General features: G+C 32.4%; 1 protein-coding gene across 1 annotated transcript; it reads left to right on the forward strand.

Moving 5' to 3' along the window:
• Positions 1–209: 209 nt before the first annotated feature.
• Positions 210–10471, forward strand: LOC108481344 (uncharacterized). The gene is made up of 6 exons (XM_053027504.1): positions 210–1120; positions 1250–1423; positions 1552–2735; positions 7633–8542; positions 8655–8834; positions 9309–10471. Exons 1-6 carry the CDS (start codon positions 238–240, stop codon positions 10319–10321), a joined length of 4344 nt encoding a protein of 1447 aa, XP_052883464.1. The 5' UTR covers positions 210–237; the 3' UTR covers positions 10322–10471.
• The last annotated feature ends 10868 nt before the right edge of the window (positions 10472–21339 follow it).

Genomic DNA, 21339 nt, shown 5'->3' on the forward strand with positions numbered 1-21339 from the left:
ATACAATTTTCATTTTCACACGACCAGAACTTCAGATGTATATTATATTTATTGCGGTCTATGCTGAAACTCGTCAGGAGATGGTTTCATTGAAATCTTGCAACTCATTTCAAATCAACAACTCCAAATAAACGTTTTGACTGAAGAATTAGTCTTTCCAATGTGTTACTATATGTCAGGAATAAAAGCCACAGAAATATTCTACGCACGCATTTGCCTCCAAAAACACGCAGAGAAATGAAGGCCTCCATGGGAGATGAAAGACGAGCTTCGCATCTTGCACTTGTTTGCCTGTTACTAGCAGCAGTTGCAGCAGCAGAATCAACTCCAATAGCCAAGCTCGGTTGCCAAGACAGATGTGGGAACGTCAGTATCCCATATCCATTTGGTACAACGACGGATTGCTATCTCAATGAAGATTTTTACATAGCTTGTAATTCGACTCACTATGATCCTCCACGAGCATTCTTAACAGGAAGCAATATAGAGGTGACAAACATAACTGTCGGAGGCAAATTGCGGATTATGCAATTTATAGCCCGCGATTGCTACAATAAATCGGGCTTCCCAGTTTCCAGCAATACTCCTTCCATCACGCTGTCCAAATTCAGGGTCTCGGATACTGACAACAAGTTCGTTGCCATTGGCTGCGATACTGAAGCAACCATTCAAGGTGTTCAAGACGCCAAGGGATACACGAGTGGGTGCATAAGCAAGTGTGACAGTATTGACTATGTGGACAATTTCACATGTTCTGGTATAGGCTGTTGCCAGACATCCATTGCTAAAGATGTAGGGTATTTTGACATTTCTGTAAGAAGCTACAATAATCACCAAGGTATCTGGGATTTCAATCCCTGCAGCTATGGCTTTGTTGTTGAAGAAAATAGCTTCAATTTTTCTTCGAATTATCTTCGTGATCTGCAAGATGTAACCATGATGCCCATGGTGCTTGATTGGTTTATCGGGAACGAGACGTGTGAAACGATAAAGACCAAGAGTTCGGGTGATGTATGTCAGGGAGATAGCACTTGTTATAACGTGGATAATGGATCTGGATATCGTTGCAAGTGCTTGGATGGCTATCAAGGAGATCCATACCTACCTAATGGTTGCCAAGGTATTTTACTTCTTTATTTCCGCAAATTCAATTTCCTTCAGATTTTCAACAGTCTTAGTTATTTAGAGGTTATACTAGTAGCTCCTTTTTGGTGAAATTGTGGTGGGAATGGGATCTATTCTTTTACAGACATAGATGAATGTAAAGACCCAAATCTCAATAAATGTGAAAAGATATGTGAAAATACAAAAGGAAATTACACGTGCTTGTGCCCCAAGGGTTATCATGGAGATGGAAGAGCAGATGGTACAGGATGTGTTGCCAATCAATCTGGAGGATCACTTATAATTGAGCTTACTGTTGGTAAGGAGTTCTATTCGATTTCAGTCTTACAAGTTCTCTGCTATACTATTTAAGCGTCCTATAATGCTCATCTTCTGAGTCTCAAAATGGATTCTAATGATTGTTTTATGACAACCATGGAATAATAGGGCTTGGCGTAGGCATTACAGTATTGATAGCAGGTAGCACTTGGTCGTACTGGGCATTCAAGAAGTGGAAGCTCATCAAACTTAAACACAAGTTCTTTCGACAAAATGGAGGCTTGATGTTGCAGCAAGAACTGTCCAGGCGGGACTCTTCCACTAAAACGGCTAAAATTTTCTCAGCTGAGGAGCTGGAGACGGCCACCAACAACTATGATGAAAGTAGGATTATTGGTCGAGGTGGTTATGGCACAGTCTACAAAGGAACTCTATCAGATGGGAGAACCGTAGCAATTAAGAAGTCCCAAGTTGTTGATGAAAGCCAAATCGATCAATTCATCAATGAAGTTATTGTGCTTTCCCAAATCAATCACAGGAATGTGGTGAAGCTTTTAGGTTGTTGCTTAGAGACGGAAGTTCCATTACTGGTTTATGAATTTATCACCAATGGTACTCTCTTTGAGCATATCCACAACAAAAGCAAGGCTTCTTCCTTGACATTTGAAACCCGGTTACGTATAGCAGCAGAAACTGCAGGTGTGCTCTCATATCTGCATTCCTCAGCTTCCATACCAATCATTCATAGGGATGTCAAGTCTACCAACATACTCTTGGATGATAGTTACACTGCCAAAGTATCCGATTTTGGAGCTTCGAGGTTGGTTCCACTAGACCAAGCCGGGATATCAACGGTGGTTCAAGGGACCCTCGGATACCTGGACCCTGAATACTTGCAGACAAGTCAGCTGACAGAGAAAAGTGATGTTTATAGCTTTGGGGTAGTCCTTCTAGAGCTACTGACCGGACAAAAAGCACTTTGTTTTGAAAGGTTAGAAGAGGACAGAAATCTCGCAATGTATTTCATTTCAGCTTTGAAAGAAGATCGCTTGGTGCAAATTCTTGAGAAGTGCGTAGTGGATGAAGCAAAGATAGAGATGGTTGAGGAAATTGGTAGCCTTGCAAGGAGGTGCTTAAGAGTGAAAGGAGAAGAAAGGCCCACAATGAAGGAAGTCGCAATGGAGTTGGAGGGGTTGAGAATGATGCTGGAGCATCATCCATGGGTAAACAACGATGAGTCGAGGTTAGAAGAGACTGAGTATTTGCTCGGTGAACCATCGTTGAAAATTGGTTCTAATGGCGGTATGAATAATGTTACATCTGATAGCATCACAGATCATATAATTTTACAAGTTGGTCATGGAAGATAATAGTTTCAATCTTTCACCTCAGGATTTATTTTTCTAAACTTACAAATCTTTTTGTTTGTATTAAAAAAATACTTTGTAAATTTTCTAATTTTTATATCTTAATTTTTTTCCAAAGTCATCCAACGTTATGTCATTGCTATCAAATTATATTACCATTTTAAATATTTTTATAGAAATATAATTAATTAAAATAGTCGCCGTTGTATTACATCAATATTAAATTTAAATTCAAAATATAAATAAATGTAATAAACTTTAAAACATTCAAAATATAAATAAATGTAATAAACTTTAAAACATAGTATCAATAAAAATAAATATGCAATCATTCTGTATTTTAATTTTTCTATATTTACATACACTCGAATTGTTTAAAATATGAATATTATAATATTTTACTATAAAATTATTAATTAATTTGATGTAGTAATTTTAAAATATATAATTGTTAATTTAATTGTAAGTTAATTTTTAAATTATAAATTTTAATATAAATATATAATTTCAATTGGATATTATAAAGATTATGATATTTGTATAAATACATATATATATTTTAATTTGTTAACAATTAATAAAAAATTGAAAATTGTAATAAAAAATTTACAAATATATTTTATTATCAATTTTAATATTTTTATGATTTATGGTTTATTATTTTATGCATAATATTTTTATCTTGTATTATAAATGATTTATCACTACTTTTATATTTATGCTATTAATTGATTATAAAATATTATTGTTTATATAAGTTGAAATTTAATTATAAGTTGATAAAATTTTAATTTAAAAACATGTAAATTAATGAATTAATCAATAATTTCACTTTTTTTGATAGTTCATTAATAAATTAAAAAGTAGCTCTAAACATAACACTACCAGCCATATCAGCTTTAACAAAGCTGGAGCATAAAGCTCGAAATAGACAACATAGTCTTTAGAAGAGTCTCTTACAAAGCAAACTAGGAGTGCTGCCTTTTCTAGCCAGTACATCAAGGCAACTATTTCCCTCCCTGAAATTATAAAGCAATCAACTATTCTGGAAAGCCTCCAATAAAGTCTTGCAAACATTCACCAAGGTGTTGCAAAGCAAATCTGAACAAGATTGATTCTTAATAATAACTGTAGTAGCATCAACTTCCACAATGATATCAACAATGTTCAAATTTAGCAACAGTTTTTGAAGAATAGTTGAGAAATCTATGACAACCAGACACCCATGTTACTTGGAAATCTCGAATTAGAGCTCCAGCTCCTACTGAACCAGGATTTCCTATCGAAACACCGTCACAGTTAAGTTTGAACCACCCAATCTCTTGTGAAGTCCATTTCACTTTGATGGATCTTGGCATATTTGTATACTTGATCTTATTGGAGATGGAAAAGATCTCCGTTGCATTAGCAAGTGCAGTTGGGATAATCAAATCAGGATTGTAGTGCTTTCCAAAGACTTTAGCATTCCCACCAACTAAATATATCTCAATATAGATGAAAACCAAGTACTAAGGTATTTTTTTCTTTGCCAGGTATAAAAACATTTTGCTAAAGAGTTCACTTCAATCCAGTCCTGAAAAGGAAGGTTGAAGGTAGAAAGAAGTTGAGGTGAAATTCCAATCTTGACCAGATTTCAAAAACAACTTGAGAGTCTCAAAGGATATGGTTAAGTGTGTCTGTACCCGTTGCGTAAAAGGGCCAACAATCTTACAAGTTTAAGCCATGTTTATTAAGGAAAAAAACTATGGGAAGGATGAGGTGAGCGATCTCCCATAAGAAAAAGGTCATTTGGGGGATAAGATTGATTTTCATATTGATAACTTGTTTTAGTATAGTTTTTTTTAGGAGGTTATTTTAGCATTTACTTTAGTTTTTAGTGCATTTTATAGTTTTTTTATATTAATTATGTTTTATTTAATTTTTATCATTTTTAGATTTAGTTGGATTTATTTATTATTTTTCTATTTACATTATAAGTTTTAAATGAAGAACAAAATGTTTGGAGTATAGAATAAGAAAATTGTGAAAAGAAGTCTATCGCTCCATCGAATATCGATGTGGTGGAGCACAATTTTCACTCAAAATTTTGAAACATCATGCAATTTGCTCCACTGCACTTCTGTGTCTGGATGAGCAAAACGATTAAAACCCGACAAATAAGGAGTGGCGTGATTTAAGAGAAAAGAGGGAGAAAAGAAATCAACTTGAAGGCTAAGAGGAGAAGAAAAAGAGATCCAGAGCACTAGATACTAATTCAATAATTGTTTTTCTCTCTAGATTATTTCTTTTTACTTTATCTTAAAACAAGTTTGTTTTGAATTTTTTTTTGTAATGCTTTCTCAAATCAGCATGAATTAAATTCTATTTTCTTGAAACAATAACTAATCTAATTTGTAGTTAATTAATTTATTCTCTCTTCTATTATTTCGATCCTTGTTAATTATTTATTCAACCCATGCATTTTTAATCTACTTGTCTGGCCACAAATTAAGTCGTATCAATTTGATAATCTTAATTTGTCTTGGAAGAGAAAATTAATGTTTAGATCTAGATTGAATAGATAAAGATTAAATGTAGTAGCGTTGACAAACTAGTTAATTTGAGGCTAAAATAAGAAAATACCTGATGCCCTAGTCAACCCAATATGTTTGATCATAGTGATTTCACCCAACTTGCTTAGCATAAGAATATAGCTAGTAGAGAAGGGGAATTAGCTTAGCTAGATACTTAAAGAGTCTAGTTAATGTCATTGAATCATGTGTTAGTAGTTAAATAGATTCAACAATTGACTGAGAAATAATTTATTAATGGAATTAGGTGAATTTAGAGTTCTAAAATCTTAAAATTGACTGAAAAACTTAGTAATTTTCATTGTTTTAGTTTAATAAAAATCTCTTTAATTTGTTTAGTTTAATTTTAGTTCTAATTATAATTTATTTTTCTTGATCCAGATTTAATAAAATTGAATACTTGGTACTTAGCAGTTTAAAATTTAATCTTCGTGGGACGGTATTTTCTTTTTACTTAATTATTTAATTCGACATGTGCATTTCTGTAACAGATTTTCAGACATTACATATCCAGCTCTAGTCATTACTAGAATTTTATGTTGTTGTTTCCTTTATACCAAGGGCCAATAGCTATGCAGATTCCAAAGAGCTAGAAGATCCCGGTAGAAGTCAAATTCCATCCAAGAATATCCTTGCCTCTGCGAAAAGTGGAAGTTGAGATAGCATTTAGAACACTTGGAGAGATGAGTTTTTCTTCATTGAATTTAAAGGGTTAGCAATGAATGATCGAAGGGAATGGAGCCCGACCAATTTTGGTCCCAAAGATTAACAGAGGTACCATCCTTGACGATCCATTTGAAGCCATCCCCAAAGTAACCTTGAATGCTTTTGAGAGCATTCCAAGTGACAGAGGGCTGTGAGGAATGTTGAAGTTCTTGAAGATACTTTAATTTTAAGATTTTAGCCCAAAAAGATTTAGAGTTGTGTAATAATCTCTAGCATAATTTGATAAGTTGGGCTGTGTTCTGAGCTCTCATATGTGAAATCTTTAGTTTCTCTAATCTTTTAGGTTTTGTGAAAGTTAACCGATTGATTCTATATAATTTAAATAAACTTGTGGTTGATTTGATTGATTGAAGAATAGATACTATTAGGAAGCTTTGACTAGTATGAAATATTTTAAATTTTAAAAAATAAAAATAGAAAAAAAATAGAAAGTATTTTAATAAATCAAAGCCTAAGTGTTGAAAATTTAAATGATAAATTTTTAATGTTAAATTAGGGATAAGTCACCAATTAGTGTTGAGTGTGAACTTTCAAGAAGAGAATGCATATTTGAACATTGGAGACAATATTGTAAGGATGGGCAGCCACAAGTTTCAAAAATGAATTATAAAATGAATATGGAATATACAAACAAAAAAAAAATTGATGTCAATTTTAGCTTGTAAGTGGATTAGATGTATATGCAAAAAGAGAAAAGAAAACTAATCGTAAGGTGTAGTGTAATAATTACTCACCTCATCCCATAATCATGTGATCAGAACTTTGATCCTCACTCATAAGAGTTTAACTTTTGGAATATCCTCTAATCTTAAATAAGTGAACGTGAGAAAGGGGAGGAAGATATGAATATGAAACAAAAGGTCAACAGACCTAGCTCTATGATTACCATGCATATTTATAGACTTCTTTCTCTCTGCCTTGGGTTGATTGAGCAGGTGCTCAAATCTTCATTTTCAAATTAAACGAGTTAGAAAAACCAAGTTACATAAATTGAAATTTAGGTACTAAATTTTAAAAGTTTGACAGGTATAAGAATTGGAGTATAATTATACGTTATATTTATTGAAGACTATGCTGAAACTTCTGGGGAGGTGGTGCAATCAACAACTCTAATAAACTGTTTGGGTGTTGAATATGGAATTAGTCTATCCAATTGTGTTACTTTATGAATGCCAGAGAAATTTTCCAGGCCCTTGCCTTCAAGAGCACGCAGAGAAATGAAGGCAGCCACGATTAGTTTTACACTAACTTGTACCCACATAAGGTCAGAGTTGTGCACTCTCTCATGTTCTATTGATCCCTTGTGGGTAAACTTGATTTGGGGAAGATTACTTTTCAAGAACGTAATTGAAAGAAATTATAGGATAAACGAGTTTTTTTAGTTTATTAGCTTTTAACTCCACTTTACGAATAATCAACAAAAGAGAAAGGAAAGGGTCTACGCTGCAATAAAGATGATTAATAAGGAAAGAGTCTATGCTGACCTAACTCATAAACATGATTGGTGTTTCCCATTTAAACCAACTTTGAATCTTCAAATAAGTTTTGCTATAAATATGAAACCAATATTTTTATTCAAGCAATAGCCAAGGAAAAAACCAGAGGTCATGGGTTTGGATCGTACGTGTAAGGAGTTTGCTCTGCTTTCACTTAAGTTAACAATTATAGCAACCTGGGTAGCAGCGCAACCAAAACCGGAGTGCCAAAGCAACTGCGGGGATATCAGCATCCCTTATCCTTTTGGAACAGGCAATGGGTGCAACATCAGCAGCAACTTTTTCATTCGTTGCGACACCACCTCCAACCCCCCAAAAACATTCTTAAGTTCCACCGATATTGAAGTTCTCCACATCTCTCTAGATGGTTATTTGCGCATCCAACAATTGGTAGGTTTTGACTGTTATAATTCATTAGGACGCAGTTCATATGGCGAGTCATTTTCACTTTTAAACTTCCCCATATCTAATACCAGAAACAAGTTCACAGCCATTGGTTGTGATACCTATGCTCTCATTGAGGGTACCTTGGGACATACGTTTTCAACCGGGTGTGTAACATTCTGCAGTGACGTGGAGGATGTGATTAATGGGTCTTGCTCTGGTATTGGCTGTTGCCAGGCAGCTATCCCTAAAGGAGTGAGGAATTATGTCTTAAATTTTGATACCCGTCGGAATCATTCCAATGTATTGGACTTCAATCCTTGTAGTTATGGATTTGTTGTGGAAGATGGAGCCTATAATTTCTCTGTTTCAGATCTTTCCAATGTTAATTTCAACACAACGAAATTCCCAATCATTCTTGATTGGACAATTGGGAACCAAAATTGCACTGAAGCTAAATTAGATCCAAAAAACTATGCTTGCAAGGAAAATAGTGTTTGTATAGATCCAGAAAATTATAGTTGCAAGGAAAATACTAGTTGTATAAACCCTGGATATTTGTGCAAGTGTCTTGATGGCTTTCAGGGTAACCCTTACCTCTCCTATGGCTGCCAAGGTAAAGATATCAACTTCTTTTTCATTCCAGATTCATTTTGATGAATACTTTTAATTTTGTTCCCAATATATGTTTTTTTTTTTTCTGCTTTAAAATGTTTGAAAATTTGTAGATATTGATGAATGCGAGACACTGAAGCCTTGCAATGAAACTGCAACATGTTATGATGTAGCTGGAAGTTATTATTGTTCGTGTCCTGAGGGATTTGAGGGTGATGGCCAGAAAAATGGAACAGGGTGCAGTCCTAAAGTCAAATCACACCAGAGTTTTCCCACTCTTCTTGTTGCATTAGGTTGGTTCATATAAACCAAAAATTGATTTCCTTTTATTTGGTAAATATTTTGTGCAAACGTATTAATACTGAGATGAAACTAATCCAAATTTAAACCGATTTAATTGGTCTAAATAGTTTTCATATACTGATTCTGATTGATACACCATTGTTAATGTTGGATGTAATTAATCCTTTAGTTTGTTTTGGATTAAAATCCATCCAAGTTTGTTATTTCTACAACGTCATTATTAATTTCTCATTGAAAAGAACTATATGAAAATTAATATTGTGATGTATGTTTACAAAACATATCAGATCGAGGTTTACAAAGTTTAGGCACACATTAATGAGATATAGATATTAACAACATAACAAAAGATATTAAAGCTTATCAGTTTTAATCCATACAAAGTTCAATTGAAACTATAAAAATGGAGCTTATTTGATTTTTTTTATTTTTAAATTACAATTTCTAGTCTCATATTGTTACAGGTATAGGCATTTTATTTTCGCTGTTATGCTCCTCATGGGTGTATTTGGGGCTGAGGCAGAGAAAGCTCAACAAACTGAAACAAGATTACTTTCAGCAAAATGGTGGGATTTTGTTGCGGGAACACCTTTCACGATATAAAGAATACGGCAAGACAGCTAAACTCTTTACAGTCGAAGAACTCAAAAAAGCGACAAACAATTACCATGAAAGTAAAATCCTTGGACGAGGAGGTCAAGGTACTGTTTACAAAGGATTGTTGCCTGATGGCTGCAGTGTTGCCATTAAAAAGTCCATCATTGGAGATCAAAGCCAAGTTCAACAATTCGTTAATGAAGTTATTGTGTTATCCCAAATCAACCACAGAAATGTGGTGAAATTGTTGGGATGTTGTTTGGAGACACAAGTCCCTTTGCTAGTCTATGAATATGTAAGCAATGGTAGCGTCTTCGATCACTTACACAATGCCGATCATGAGTCTTTCATATCATGGGAAGCTCGTTTGAAAATAGCCACAGAAGCAGCAGAAGCCCTTTCCTATTTGCACTCTGCTGCATCTCCGCCTATTATTCATCGTGATGTCAAGTTGGCCAACATACTTTTAGATGAGAATTACAATGCTGAAGTATCTGATTTTGGTGCTTCCAGATTGGTCCCTTCAAATAAAGAACAAATAACAACACTCGTGCAGGGAACTCTGGGCTATTTGGACCCAGAATATTTTCAAACAAGTCAATTGACTGAAAAGAGTGATGTTTATAGTTTTGGAGTTGTTCTCATAGAATTACTAACAGGTCTGAAAGCAATTTCTTTCGAAAGACCTGAACATGAGAGGAATTTGACTCTGTACTTTATTGCTGTTATGAAAGAGGAACGCTTGCTAGATATTACTGATGGACGAGTGTTGCATGATAACAACATTGAACTACTTAAGGAAGTGGCAACTTTAGCTAGGAGATGTGTGAGAGTGAAGGGAGAGGAAAGGCAAACTATGAAGAAGTTGCGTCTGAATTAGAAGTATGGAGAGAAAGCTCAAGGAGGAAGAGGCTGAATACTTGCTTGATGACTTTTATGACTCGTATAACACTAACACTATTCTATATGATAGATAGATACTACGGTGAATATAGCTAAGAGGTTACTCTACTATAAGTTCTTGATTAAATGAATTAATTTAGTACTATATTATAAAAAAACAATCAAATAAACTCAAATTAGAATAAAGTCAACATTTATCATTTAAAAATATTATTTACTATTTAATAAAGTTAATATTTTTAAAGTTTTTATTATTACGTAAATGAAGTCTATTGTTTGAAATTGAACTACAATTGAAAAATAATTTTCAAAACATTTTTATACCTTAACACCATGTGGTAAATTATTCTTTTGTTTGATTGAACGTAATACTCATTTAATGAGACAATTATTTTCTATTACTTGTCTTCCGTAATAGCTATTCTTTGGTATCACAAAAGAATAACTATTCCATGTAATATTAAATAATAAAAAATTTAATTTCAGATTAATCTTTTAAAACTTAGGCATATACAAATAAAATATTTGAAATATTTTAATATAATTTAATATAAAATATTTTAATATAAAAATAATTATATTAAAATACTATTAAATTATATATTATTATTAAATTATATTAAAATATGATTAAATTATTTATTTTTATTAACTTATTTTTAATAATAATCCTATTAAAATTTAATAACAATAATAATAACATAATCATCTACCTAACAAAATTTTGCTAAGGGTACTTCTGGTCATTTCAATTTTTTTTTACTTATACTATTACAAAATCGTTCCATTCAACCAAACACAAGAATATTATTACAGTTCTATTTCATTTCATTCAACCAAATAGTTGAATTACTGATTACAGCTCTATTCCATTACAACTATATTTCATTACAACGAACCAAATGTAGTGTAGATGTTAACTCTATTACAACTTGAATTTACATTTAAATGACACAACTATTCAAAAATTATTCTAAAAAAAAATTTGTGTAATTTCAATGAAGTACATAGGTATTTTTCAGTACTCTATATATAGACATTAAAGTCAAAATTGAGTTCTGAGTTAATTTTTCTTTTTGTGTGAATATGTCTATGTATTCATTTTAATTTGTTAAAATAATTTGAGTGCAAACATATTATTTTGCTATGAGAAAAAAGTATTGTGTACTGAAATTAACATTTATTAACTGTTTTTCACAATAGAAGAGAAATAATCTATTCTTTAAAACTTTGAGGCTAAATTTCAAATATACAAAAGTATAAGAACTTATAGCATATTTTAACCTTTTAAATTTATACAAAATCCTTTAAGGGTTTTTTTTTGGTTAATTTACAAATAATTTTGGTTTTTTAAAATGAAACAAATGACTAAATGCATATAATTATAATAAAATGCAAATACTTATTTAAATTTATTTTTAATTTTATGGATTAATTATAAAATTTATGTGATGACCCACACTTCATGAGCATCGAAAAAATGCAACATCGGGTACCGTCTTAGTAAATCGAGTTCAAAAATAATTATTAGAAATATTTATGAGTCTAGTGATGTGTTTAATTAGGTTTAAATTAGGTGAATTTAGCTTAATTTAGAGTAATTAGTGAAAAGAACTAAATTGAATAAGGTGTAAAGTTTAATTATAAAGTAAAAGAAAATAAGAGGGACTAAATAGGTAAATAAGCCAATGGTTTAAGATGAGGCGGCAATGCATGGAAAAATCTTAGATTTTTTATTTATATTATAAAAATATTATTTAATTAAAATATTATAAATTATATTAATTAAAGTTAAGATATTATATTATAGGAAATAAATAAAATAAAGACAATTGTATGATAAATAAATTAAAAATTTGCCAAATGGATGGTGATGATATTGTACATATGTACAAAAATATATGTGTACAATTGTGGTATTTATACTTGTTATTAAATAGATATTTATTAGAGTGTATTATTATTATTAATTTATTAATTTATAATTTATATTAATTATATTATGAGATTTTATAGGATAAATAAAGTAAAACATGATAAATGTACGGTGATGATGAAATATTATATGATGAAATAAAATGAAGACAAGTGGATGGAGATGATTTATTACAAGTGTATAAATAAAATATATACATTTGTAATATTTATATTTAAATTGGAAAATAGATATTTATTAATTATTATTATTAAGTTAAAGATATTTATTAATTAAATAATTAAATTATAAGATTTTTATTTGATAAACAAATTAAATAATGACAATTGTAATAAAATTATTAGTATAAATATAAAATAAATATATAATTACTTATAATTTAAACTAAAAGATATTTGTTATTAAATAATTATTACATATTATATTATTATAACATAAAAGTAAATAAACTAAAAGAAATAAAATCACACCTAAACAAAGAAGAACGAAACAGAGGCATTTGAAACAGAGCAGGAAATAGAAAGAAAAAAAAAAAAGAAAAAGGAAAAACTAAGGGTTTAAGGTTTAAAACTTTGATAGCTAATAAAAAATTCAAAGTATCGAGATAAAAGAGAAGGAGAAGGTCGTCGAGGAGTAACTGCGAAGTTCAAGTTTGTATTACTGTAATTCAAATTATTTATTTATTCATTAAATGTTAAATTAATTTATGTATATGGTTAGTAAATTATAAGGTATGTGTTATGTTGAATTGAATGAAAATTGAGCTGAATGATTAATATATATTGAAATTGAATTGTATGTGGATTGAAATGGAAAAGTATATTGAATTGAGTTGTAATTAAATTGAGAATGAAATTGAAATTGAAAAGTAATATGGAATACCCTATTAACTAGTCGGGCTGAATCGGATATAATTGGCATGCCACAGGATTTGGAAGAGTACGAGATTTATCGGCTTTGCCAATTAGGCACTTTATGTGTCGTATTTCAGGCACCTCGTGTGTCGTTTCAGGCACTTATGTGTCGTATACTGATCAGGTACTATGTACCGTTTTAGGCATAATGTGCCGTACTGGTGTGTTTGGGTTGGAATCTGTATATCCGTTAAAATCCAGGTTTGTTAATAGGGTGAACAACTGAAATAAGAAATTTAAAATAAATTGATTGATTATATTATTGAAAATATTGAAAGAAATGAGAAAGTTGAATTATGGATTGAAATTGAGTTTGAAAATGAAAGGCATGAACTTAATGTTCATGTAGTGATTGAAATTGTTACATGTGATATGTGATGGAAATTGAAGAATAGCTAAAAATTGTATTGTTATTGTTAATTAATGAAAGTTTAAGAATGAATTGATATTTGAGAAATTGGATAGTTACATGATTCGTAATTATAATTCTTATTGCTATTATAATTTGAATTATGGTAATACCATTGAGTAAGGAATACTTAGCGTACGGTTGTTTTCATGCGCAGGTTGATAGGAGTCCAGTGTCCTGGTCCAGCATCCGAACGATCCCGACTCCAGCATTAAGATTTTGGTGATGTTTTCTTCCTTTAAGTGAAAGTGGCATGTACATAGGGATTATAATGGTTTTTTTGGTATGTTATATAAATTTTGTTGTAAAGAAAGGTATTTGGTGTTTTGATAATTAAATTAGTGAAATGGTAAAAATTGTTTATGGCATTGGTATTGAATTGAAATGGTTTGAATACTTTTATAAGCTAATTAGAAATGATAATAGGGTTTTCATTAATTAAGTTGTTAAAGTCAATATGTCAAGTATGATTTAAGTATATTTGAGTATATAAATGCATTGGTTGAAATACTAGAATTGGTTTGGTTGCAATTTGAAATTTGCAGGGAATGTTAAATATTTATAAAGGAGTTATTTTGAATTTAAAAAATAAAAAAGAGTCAATTAGCAAAAGTTTTATATGAATTTATGATTGTATTATAATATGTTCGATAATTATTTGAATATTAATCGTAAATTGTCTGATAATACCTCGTAACCCTGTTCCGGCGACGGTTTAAGGTTAGAGGGGTATTACAATTTATTTCTAATTACTTTTTATTTTTAAATTTATTTAAAATAATTAATTTCAAAATTGTTCATAATGTGATAAAATATTAATTTTATTTAAAAAACTATATAATGAGAAAAATAATATAATGTATCATTTTATTTTCTTTTTACCACTTTTTAAATATCATCTTTACTGTCACATGAGTATTAAATTGGTTGGTATTAGTATTGTTGTCGGTGTAGGAAGACATGAGCTCAAGTATACTAAGATGCATTTATCTTTCTATTTAAAGGTTAAAAATATTATGAATAATTCTAAATATTATATCAATATATATAACCTTTCACTAAAGGAATGATAATGCATAATTTAAATTTTAGGTATATCCTTGGGTTTTGAGTATTTGAATCTTTGAATTTAAAATAATTGAATGATTATATATATACTAGAAACTCTATCACATCAGCATACTGCGTGTGAAAATTATGTATTTAGAATATAAATTTGTATTTAAAAATAACATACAATAAATAATTAAAAATATGGTTTAAAACTAATTAATAATAACACATGAAATATGTTCAATGTTAAAATTTTAAAAAAAGATTAAATTGTAAGTAAAACGAATTTAAACATATAAATACACAATAATGTTGTCGTGGTGTTGTTATCAATCCTAAGTTGGTTTCAAGTTAATTTGTGACACAATCTTAACAAAAATTAAGATTAAAATACATGAAATAGATCAAAATAAAGCTTTGATTGAGTCATCAATTTAAGGTTTTACCAATTCAATTGGTACTATACATATTTTTATTTTTATTGATTTTGTTAAAATAAAAAGACTAAAGTATACTCGGATAATATAACTTAATTTAAATACGAAAAAATATTTTGATAATTTCCTCAACGAGTTGGTATCCTATTGACTCATAACATCCACTCGATCAGAGCTTAAATAATATTATACATGTAACTTATGAAGATAATGAATTATATATATTAAAATAAAATTGTATAAAACATAATAAAATGAGACTTTTTAATAGTAAATTTAATTTTTTCCGCATTGGGGTGGCAATATACATATTTCTATTTTTATTAGTTTTTTTTATAGATAATTGTGTTAGGAAGTTTACTTTCTGATATTGGAAAACTACAACAAATTCATTTGGTCTATTGTTGAAAGTGGTTGCCTCAGAAAATAAATAAAAAGGTAGATGTGTTATGTATGTTCTCTCATAGAGGATGCCTTTCATTCTTTTAACAATGGCGGCAACTGCTTTCACATCATTTCATGTTTGGTTGTTTTCTTGCCTGGCATTGATTTCCATGGCAAAGGCTGAAGAATTCATTTACAATAGAGGCTTCCTTCATGCTAATCTGCAGCTTGATGGGAGTGCCAACATCCATTCCAATTGTCTATTGCAGCTCACCAACACATCAAAACTACTAATCGTCCATGCTTTCTACCAATCTCCAATAAATTTCAACACTTGTTCAAGTTCAGCTCAATCTCTTTCCTTCTCAACGAATTTCGTCATCACCATCATTCCTGGATTGAAAGACTCGAGTGGCCATGGCATTGCCTTTGTCATCTCACACTCTACAGATTTCAGCCATGCTGCTACAATCCAATATCTAGGACTTGTTAATGAATCAACCAATGGCCATTCTTCAAATATGTTTTTTTGCTGTTGAGTTTGATACTATCTTGAGTCTTGACATAGAAGATGTAGATAACAATCATGTATGAATCGATCTGAGCGTCGTGAAATTGAACCAATTCGTTGCATCAGCTTATTTTTCTAATGAAGAAAGGAAGAATATAAGCTTGGAGGTCAACAATGGATATTGAACACAGGTTTGGATAGACTACAGTGATGAAGAACAACTACTCACTGTAACCTTGGCACCAGAGGGAAGGCCGAAACCCAACCAGCCTCTATTGTCCACATATATCAATCTCTCTGGTATTCTAATGGATACCATGTATGTTGGTTTCTCTACTTCAACAGGTTCAATTAGAAGTAATAGCCATTATATTCTGGGATAGAGCTTCAATACAAGTGGAGAAGCGCAAAGCCTTGTGTTATCTAACCTTTCAAAGGTTCTCAAAAATAGTGGACAGGGAAATAATATGGTTCAATTGATTTTGGAGTAAGTCTTGTTTGTTGTAAGTTAATTGTCAAGGTTCATGCATTGTTGTAATGTAAACTCAATAAAAAGAGTTCTACAATACATAAGAGGAACTCTAGATCATGGCGTGAAGTTTATGAGGACTGAAAAGATCAAGTTACTTGGGCGTTTAGATAGTGATTAGTCTGGATCTTCTTAAAACATGAAGAGTACTTCAGGCTATATCTTCACTTTAGGATCGAGTGTGTTCTGTTGGAGCTCAAAGAAGCAAGAAATAGTAGCACAATCAACTGTTGAAGCAGAGTATGTCGCAGCTGCAGTAACTGTAAATCAAGCCATTTGGTTGAGAAAACTGCTGAGTGATTTAAATTTGAAGTAAGAAGAAGCAACAAAGATCAAGTGTAATAACCAATCAGCTGTTGTAATTGTAAAAATCCAGTGTTCCATGGTAGAACAAAACATTTCAAAATCAAATATCACTTTATGAGAGAAATGGAGCAAGCCAAGCAAGTTATATTAGTTCAATGCAGTTCACAAGACCAATTAGCTGATATTCTAACAAAACCTCTTGAGAAGATGAGGTTTGAAAAACTATTTTATGATATTAGAGTTCGAAGCATAGAGGTCAAGGAGGAGTGTTTCGAAATAACCATCTATGCTAACTGCGAACTGCGAGCTCACCGAGATTGCGAGCTCACCTGTGAACTACAAACTGTAAACTTACCAGAACTGCAAGCTTACCAAGCATGAGAGCTCACCTGCGAGCTCTTGACTCTGTGAGTCACCAACTTAAACTGAAACTATGATAAGTTTTGATTAAACATTTTGACAGACGATTAGACAGAAAATAACAAATAAAAAATAAAGTTATATGAATCTAGCCACTGAATTAAACTAAGTTCTAATATTTTATTATTTTTTAAACATATTTAAGCATAATTTTTCATGTAAATTATGCAACAATTTTTTAATGAAACAGTTCACCAAAAAATTAACTTCTCCATTTTTTATCTTTTGCTTTTGTTTCAACCTCACATTCTTCAAAAATCCAGCAATAAGAATTTAGTGCAGCTTCATGGGTACTAAAAATGTTGCTAAAGAACAAAAAACAGAATTGATAAGCAAAGGAAATGGTAGAGCATATGAATGAAACGAAATAATTTTTTTTTATTAATTTTTAAAACAATGGCATGATGCCTTGTACATATACCAGACGTTAACTAAAACTCACCTAATAGCTACCTAACTCCATTTAATACATTGGAACTAGGTGAATTATGCTTGCACACTTAAACAAAGCTAGTGATCAGTTCTTTCACTATCAAATTACATCAAATACAAGCTAAACTAAGTTTAAAATGAACTAGATAGCATTACATTAACTAAAATTACAAAATGAACAAAACAAAACAGCTGCAACACTTGGCTTGACAGCTTTTTGCTTAGCATGAGCTACTCGATCTGCTTGCTGGTGCATGTGCTGCATGGAAGGCCATTCTCTAACACTCCTCATTGGTCTCTATGCTGCTAACTCCTAACTACTTCCTCAATTTGATGAATCTTGACACATTAAGGGCCTTTGTGAAAATGTCAGCAATTTGTTCTTCAGAATTGCAATGAATCAGCTCCACCTCTCGAGCTTGCTCCATTTCCTTTACTACATGTTGCTTGATGCTAAAGTGTTTAGTTCTACCATGGAAACAGAGTTCTTTGCAATTGCAACAGCAGATTTGTTGTCACAAAAGATCTCTGTTGCTTCCCTTTGGTGCAGGTTCAAGTCAGTTAAGATTTTTTTGAGCCATATGGCTTGATTAACAGCACTTGTAGTTGCAACATACTCAGTTTTTGCTGTTGATTGAACCACCATCGATTGCTTCTTTGAACTCCAACAAAACATTGCTGATCCAAGTGTAAATGCATAACCAAAAGTGCTCTTTATATCATCCTTTGAACTAGCCCAATCACTATCAGTATAGCCTACCAATTTCAAGTTTTCAGTTTTGTTAAACTACAATCCATGGCTCAAGGTGCCTTTGATGTACCTGAGCACTCTTTTTGCTGCTTGAAGGTGTTGCATATTGCAGCAGTGCATGAATCTTGAAAGCACACTAACAGCAAACATAATGTTCAGTCTTATTGTAGTTAGATATAACAAGCAACCTACTAAGCTTCTGTGGGTAGATTCATTAACTTGTTCATAGTCTTATTAGCTTGACAGTTTTTTTCCAATAGCCATAGGTGTGCTAGTTGGCTTACAATTCTCTATAGAGAACTTGTTCAAGATCTTTACAGCAAATGTTTTCTATCTCAAGAAATTTTCACTTCGTGTTTGCAACACCTCCATTCCTAGGAATTAAGTCATCTACCCCAAATCAGACATCTCAAACATGTCCTTCACTTTGGCTTTAAAATTAGCCAACATAATCTGATCTCCTCCTATCACCAAGAGATCATCTACATAAAGGGACACAATGAGCTGTTTTAGCTTATTCCTTCTTGACATATAGTATTGGCTCACTGATACTTCTCTTGAATCCCAAGCTAACCAGGTAGCTATCAATTTTAGCATACCAGGCTCTAGGAGCCTATTTCAGGCCATACAAAGCTTTTTTAAGCCTGTATACCATATGTTCTTTTCCAAACACAACAAAACTTTGAGGCTAGTCAATATAGATTTCTTCTTCAATGAAGCCATTGAGAAATGCAGACTTTACATCTAGTTGATGAATGATCCACTGCTTTTGTGTAGCCAAAGCAACTAACAATCTGATTGTATCTAGCCTGGCTATTGGTGCAAAATTCTCCATGTAGTCCAGGCCATATCTTTGATTGAACCCCTTGACAACAAATCTAGCTTTCAGCTTGTTTAAACTACCATCAGTATTTTGTTTAGCTCGATAGACCTATTTTACACCAATGGTCTTTCTGTTAACAGGCTTTTCAACCAGCTCCCATGTCTGATTCTTCTAAATCATCTTGATCTCATCAACCATGGCTTGCTTCCACCCTTTATGAGCTTCAGCTTATTCAAAACTACTTGGTTCAACCTCAGCAACATGAGCCCTTACATAAATTTTAACTAAGGGTCTGGTGCCTCTGGCTGGCACATCATCGATGTTCCTTTCAGGACCAATTTGATTAGGTGCAACCTGATCAGCCATCAGCTCTTCAGAAATAGCCTCTGACTTATTTCTTTCCCAGTTCCAGCGTGCTTTTTCATCAAAGACCACATATTTGCTCAATTGGATTTTGTTTGTTAAAGGATCTAAGATCCTATACCTTTTATCGACCATGCTGTAGCCCACAAAAATGCTAGGCAGAGCTTTCTTGGATAGTTTGTCACTCTTCATAGTTGGTATATGGTTGTAACATATGTAACCAAAGACCTTCAAATGAGCCAATGATGGCTTAAACCCGAAACAAGCCTCAAATGGTGTTTTGTGAGCCAGTGCCTTTGTTGGAAGCCTATTCTGAATATACACAGCAGTGTTAACTACTTCAGCCCACATGTTCTTGGGCAAATTCTTCTCAAATAGAATACATCTGGCCATTCTATCAAACTCCTGTTTTTTCTTTCACTAACCCCATTCTGCTGAGGGGTATAGACATTTGTCAGCTCATTTTTGATGTCTGCATCATTGCAAAGAGCTTGAAACTGAGTTGAGGTATACTCAGCTCCCTTGTCTGACCTGATGGTCTTAAGTTTCAATCCTGTTTTTGTTTCAACTACAGCTTTAAACTTCAAGAACACTTGAGCTACCTCAGACTTACATTTTAGGAAGAAAATCCAGTAATATCTGGTACAATCATCAATGAAAAGAATGAAGTACCTATTACCATTGAGTGATTCAGTCTTCATAGGGCCACACGCATCAGTGTGCACAAGCTGTAACTTGTCTGATGCTCTCAAAGTTGATTTTGCAGGAAATGGCTGTCTAGCTCGATTTCCTATCTGACAAACCTCACAAACATCCTCATTTTCAACTGTATTGGTGAAATTTTCAACCAATTCTTCACTGACCATTTGAGCCATCGATCTGAAGTTGGCGTGACCACGTCTTTGGTGCCAAAGCTTGAAATCTTCAGTAGAAGTAATGCAGGCTGAGTGTGAATGACTTGGCTTGTTGACTTCAAAGCATTTATCAGTCAAAGTGACTGACATGAAGCTTGATCCATTTGGATAAGTAATTTGGCACTCCTTGCCCTTGAACACAACTGAATAGCCTTTATCAAGCAATTGAGCAATGCTAAGAAGGTTCCTGTCAATCTCAGGCACCAAAAGCACATTTGAGATGACCTTGCCACCTGTGGAAGTGCATATCAACACATCCCATTTTCCTTCAGCATTGATAAACTGCCCATTACCAACTTTCACTTTGGTTTTGCGGCTTCTGTCCAAGGTTTTGAAAATGGTTGCATCTGGTGACATGTGGTTAGTGCAACCACTGTCCAATAGCCATCCTTTTGAGCCCTTCTTCTGACCAACTGAGCATGACACAGTAAAGACCTGCTCCTCATGGTCACTACTGTCTTCAGCCACTTGAGCTTCAATATTTTTCTGTTGTGCTTGATTCTGCCTAGGCCTGCCTTTGTTTTTGCAAACCCTTTCAACATGCTCCATCTTCTTGCAATGTTGGCACTGTGCATCTAGTCTAAACCAACATCTTTTTTTTTTTTTGGATGACCAGGCCTTTTACTATGCCTGTAGGGTTGGTCCCTTTTTTCAGCATCATACTTAGGCCTGTTTTTCCAATTTTTTTGGCCTTCGTAGGCAGTGGTGCTTGAAGCAGGTTTGGCCTTGGCTTGAAAAGCACCTTCTTGATGCTCCTCCATCTTGTTAGCTCTCTTTTGCTCCTGAGCATAGAGGGCATTAATAAGCTCAGCT

This window comes from Gossypium arboreum, chromosome 5, assembly GCF_025698485.1.
Source record: "Gossypium arboreum isolate Shixiya-1 chromosome 5, ASM2569848v2, whole genome shotgun sequence".
Lineage (NCBI taxonomy): Eukaryota > Viridiplantae > Streptophyta > Magnoliopsida > Malvales > Malvaceae > Gossypium > Gossypium arboreum.

What these genes read in the sequence shown, in the direction of transcription:
- LOC108481344 (XM_053027504.1), top strand. Translation starts at nt 238, where the DNA reads ATGAAGGCCTCCATGGGAGATGAAAGACGAGCTTCGCATCTTGCACTT. An exon ending in CCTACCTAATGGTTGCCAAG is followed by an intron (nt 1,121 to 1,249) that starts GTATTTTACTTC and finishes ATTCTTTTACAG; the next exon opens with ACATAGATGAATGTAAAGAC. An exon ending in CCTCTCCTATGGCTGCCAAG is followed by an intron (nt 8,543 to 8,654) that starts GTAAAGATATCA and finishes GAAAATTTGTAG; the next exon opens with ATATTGATGAATGCGAGACA.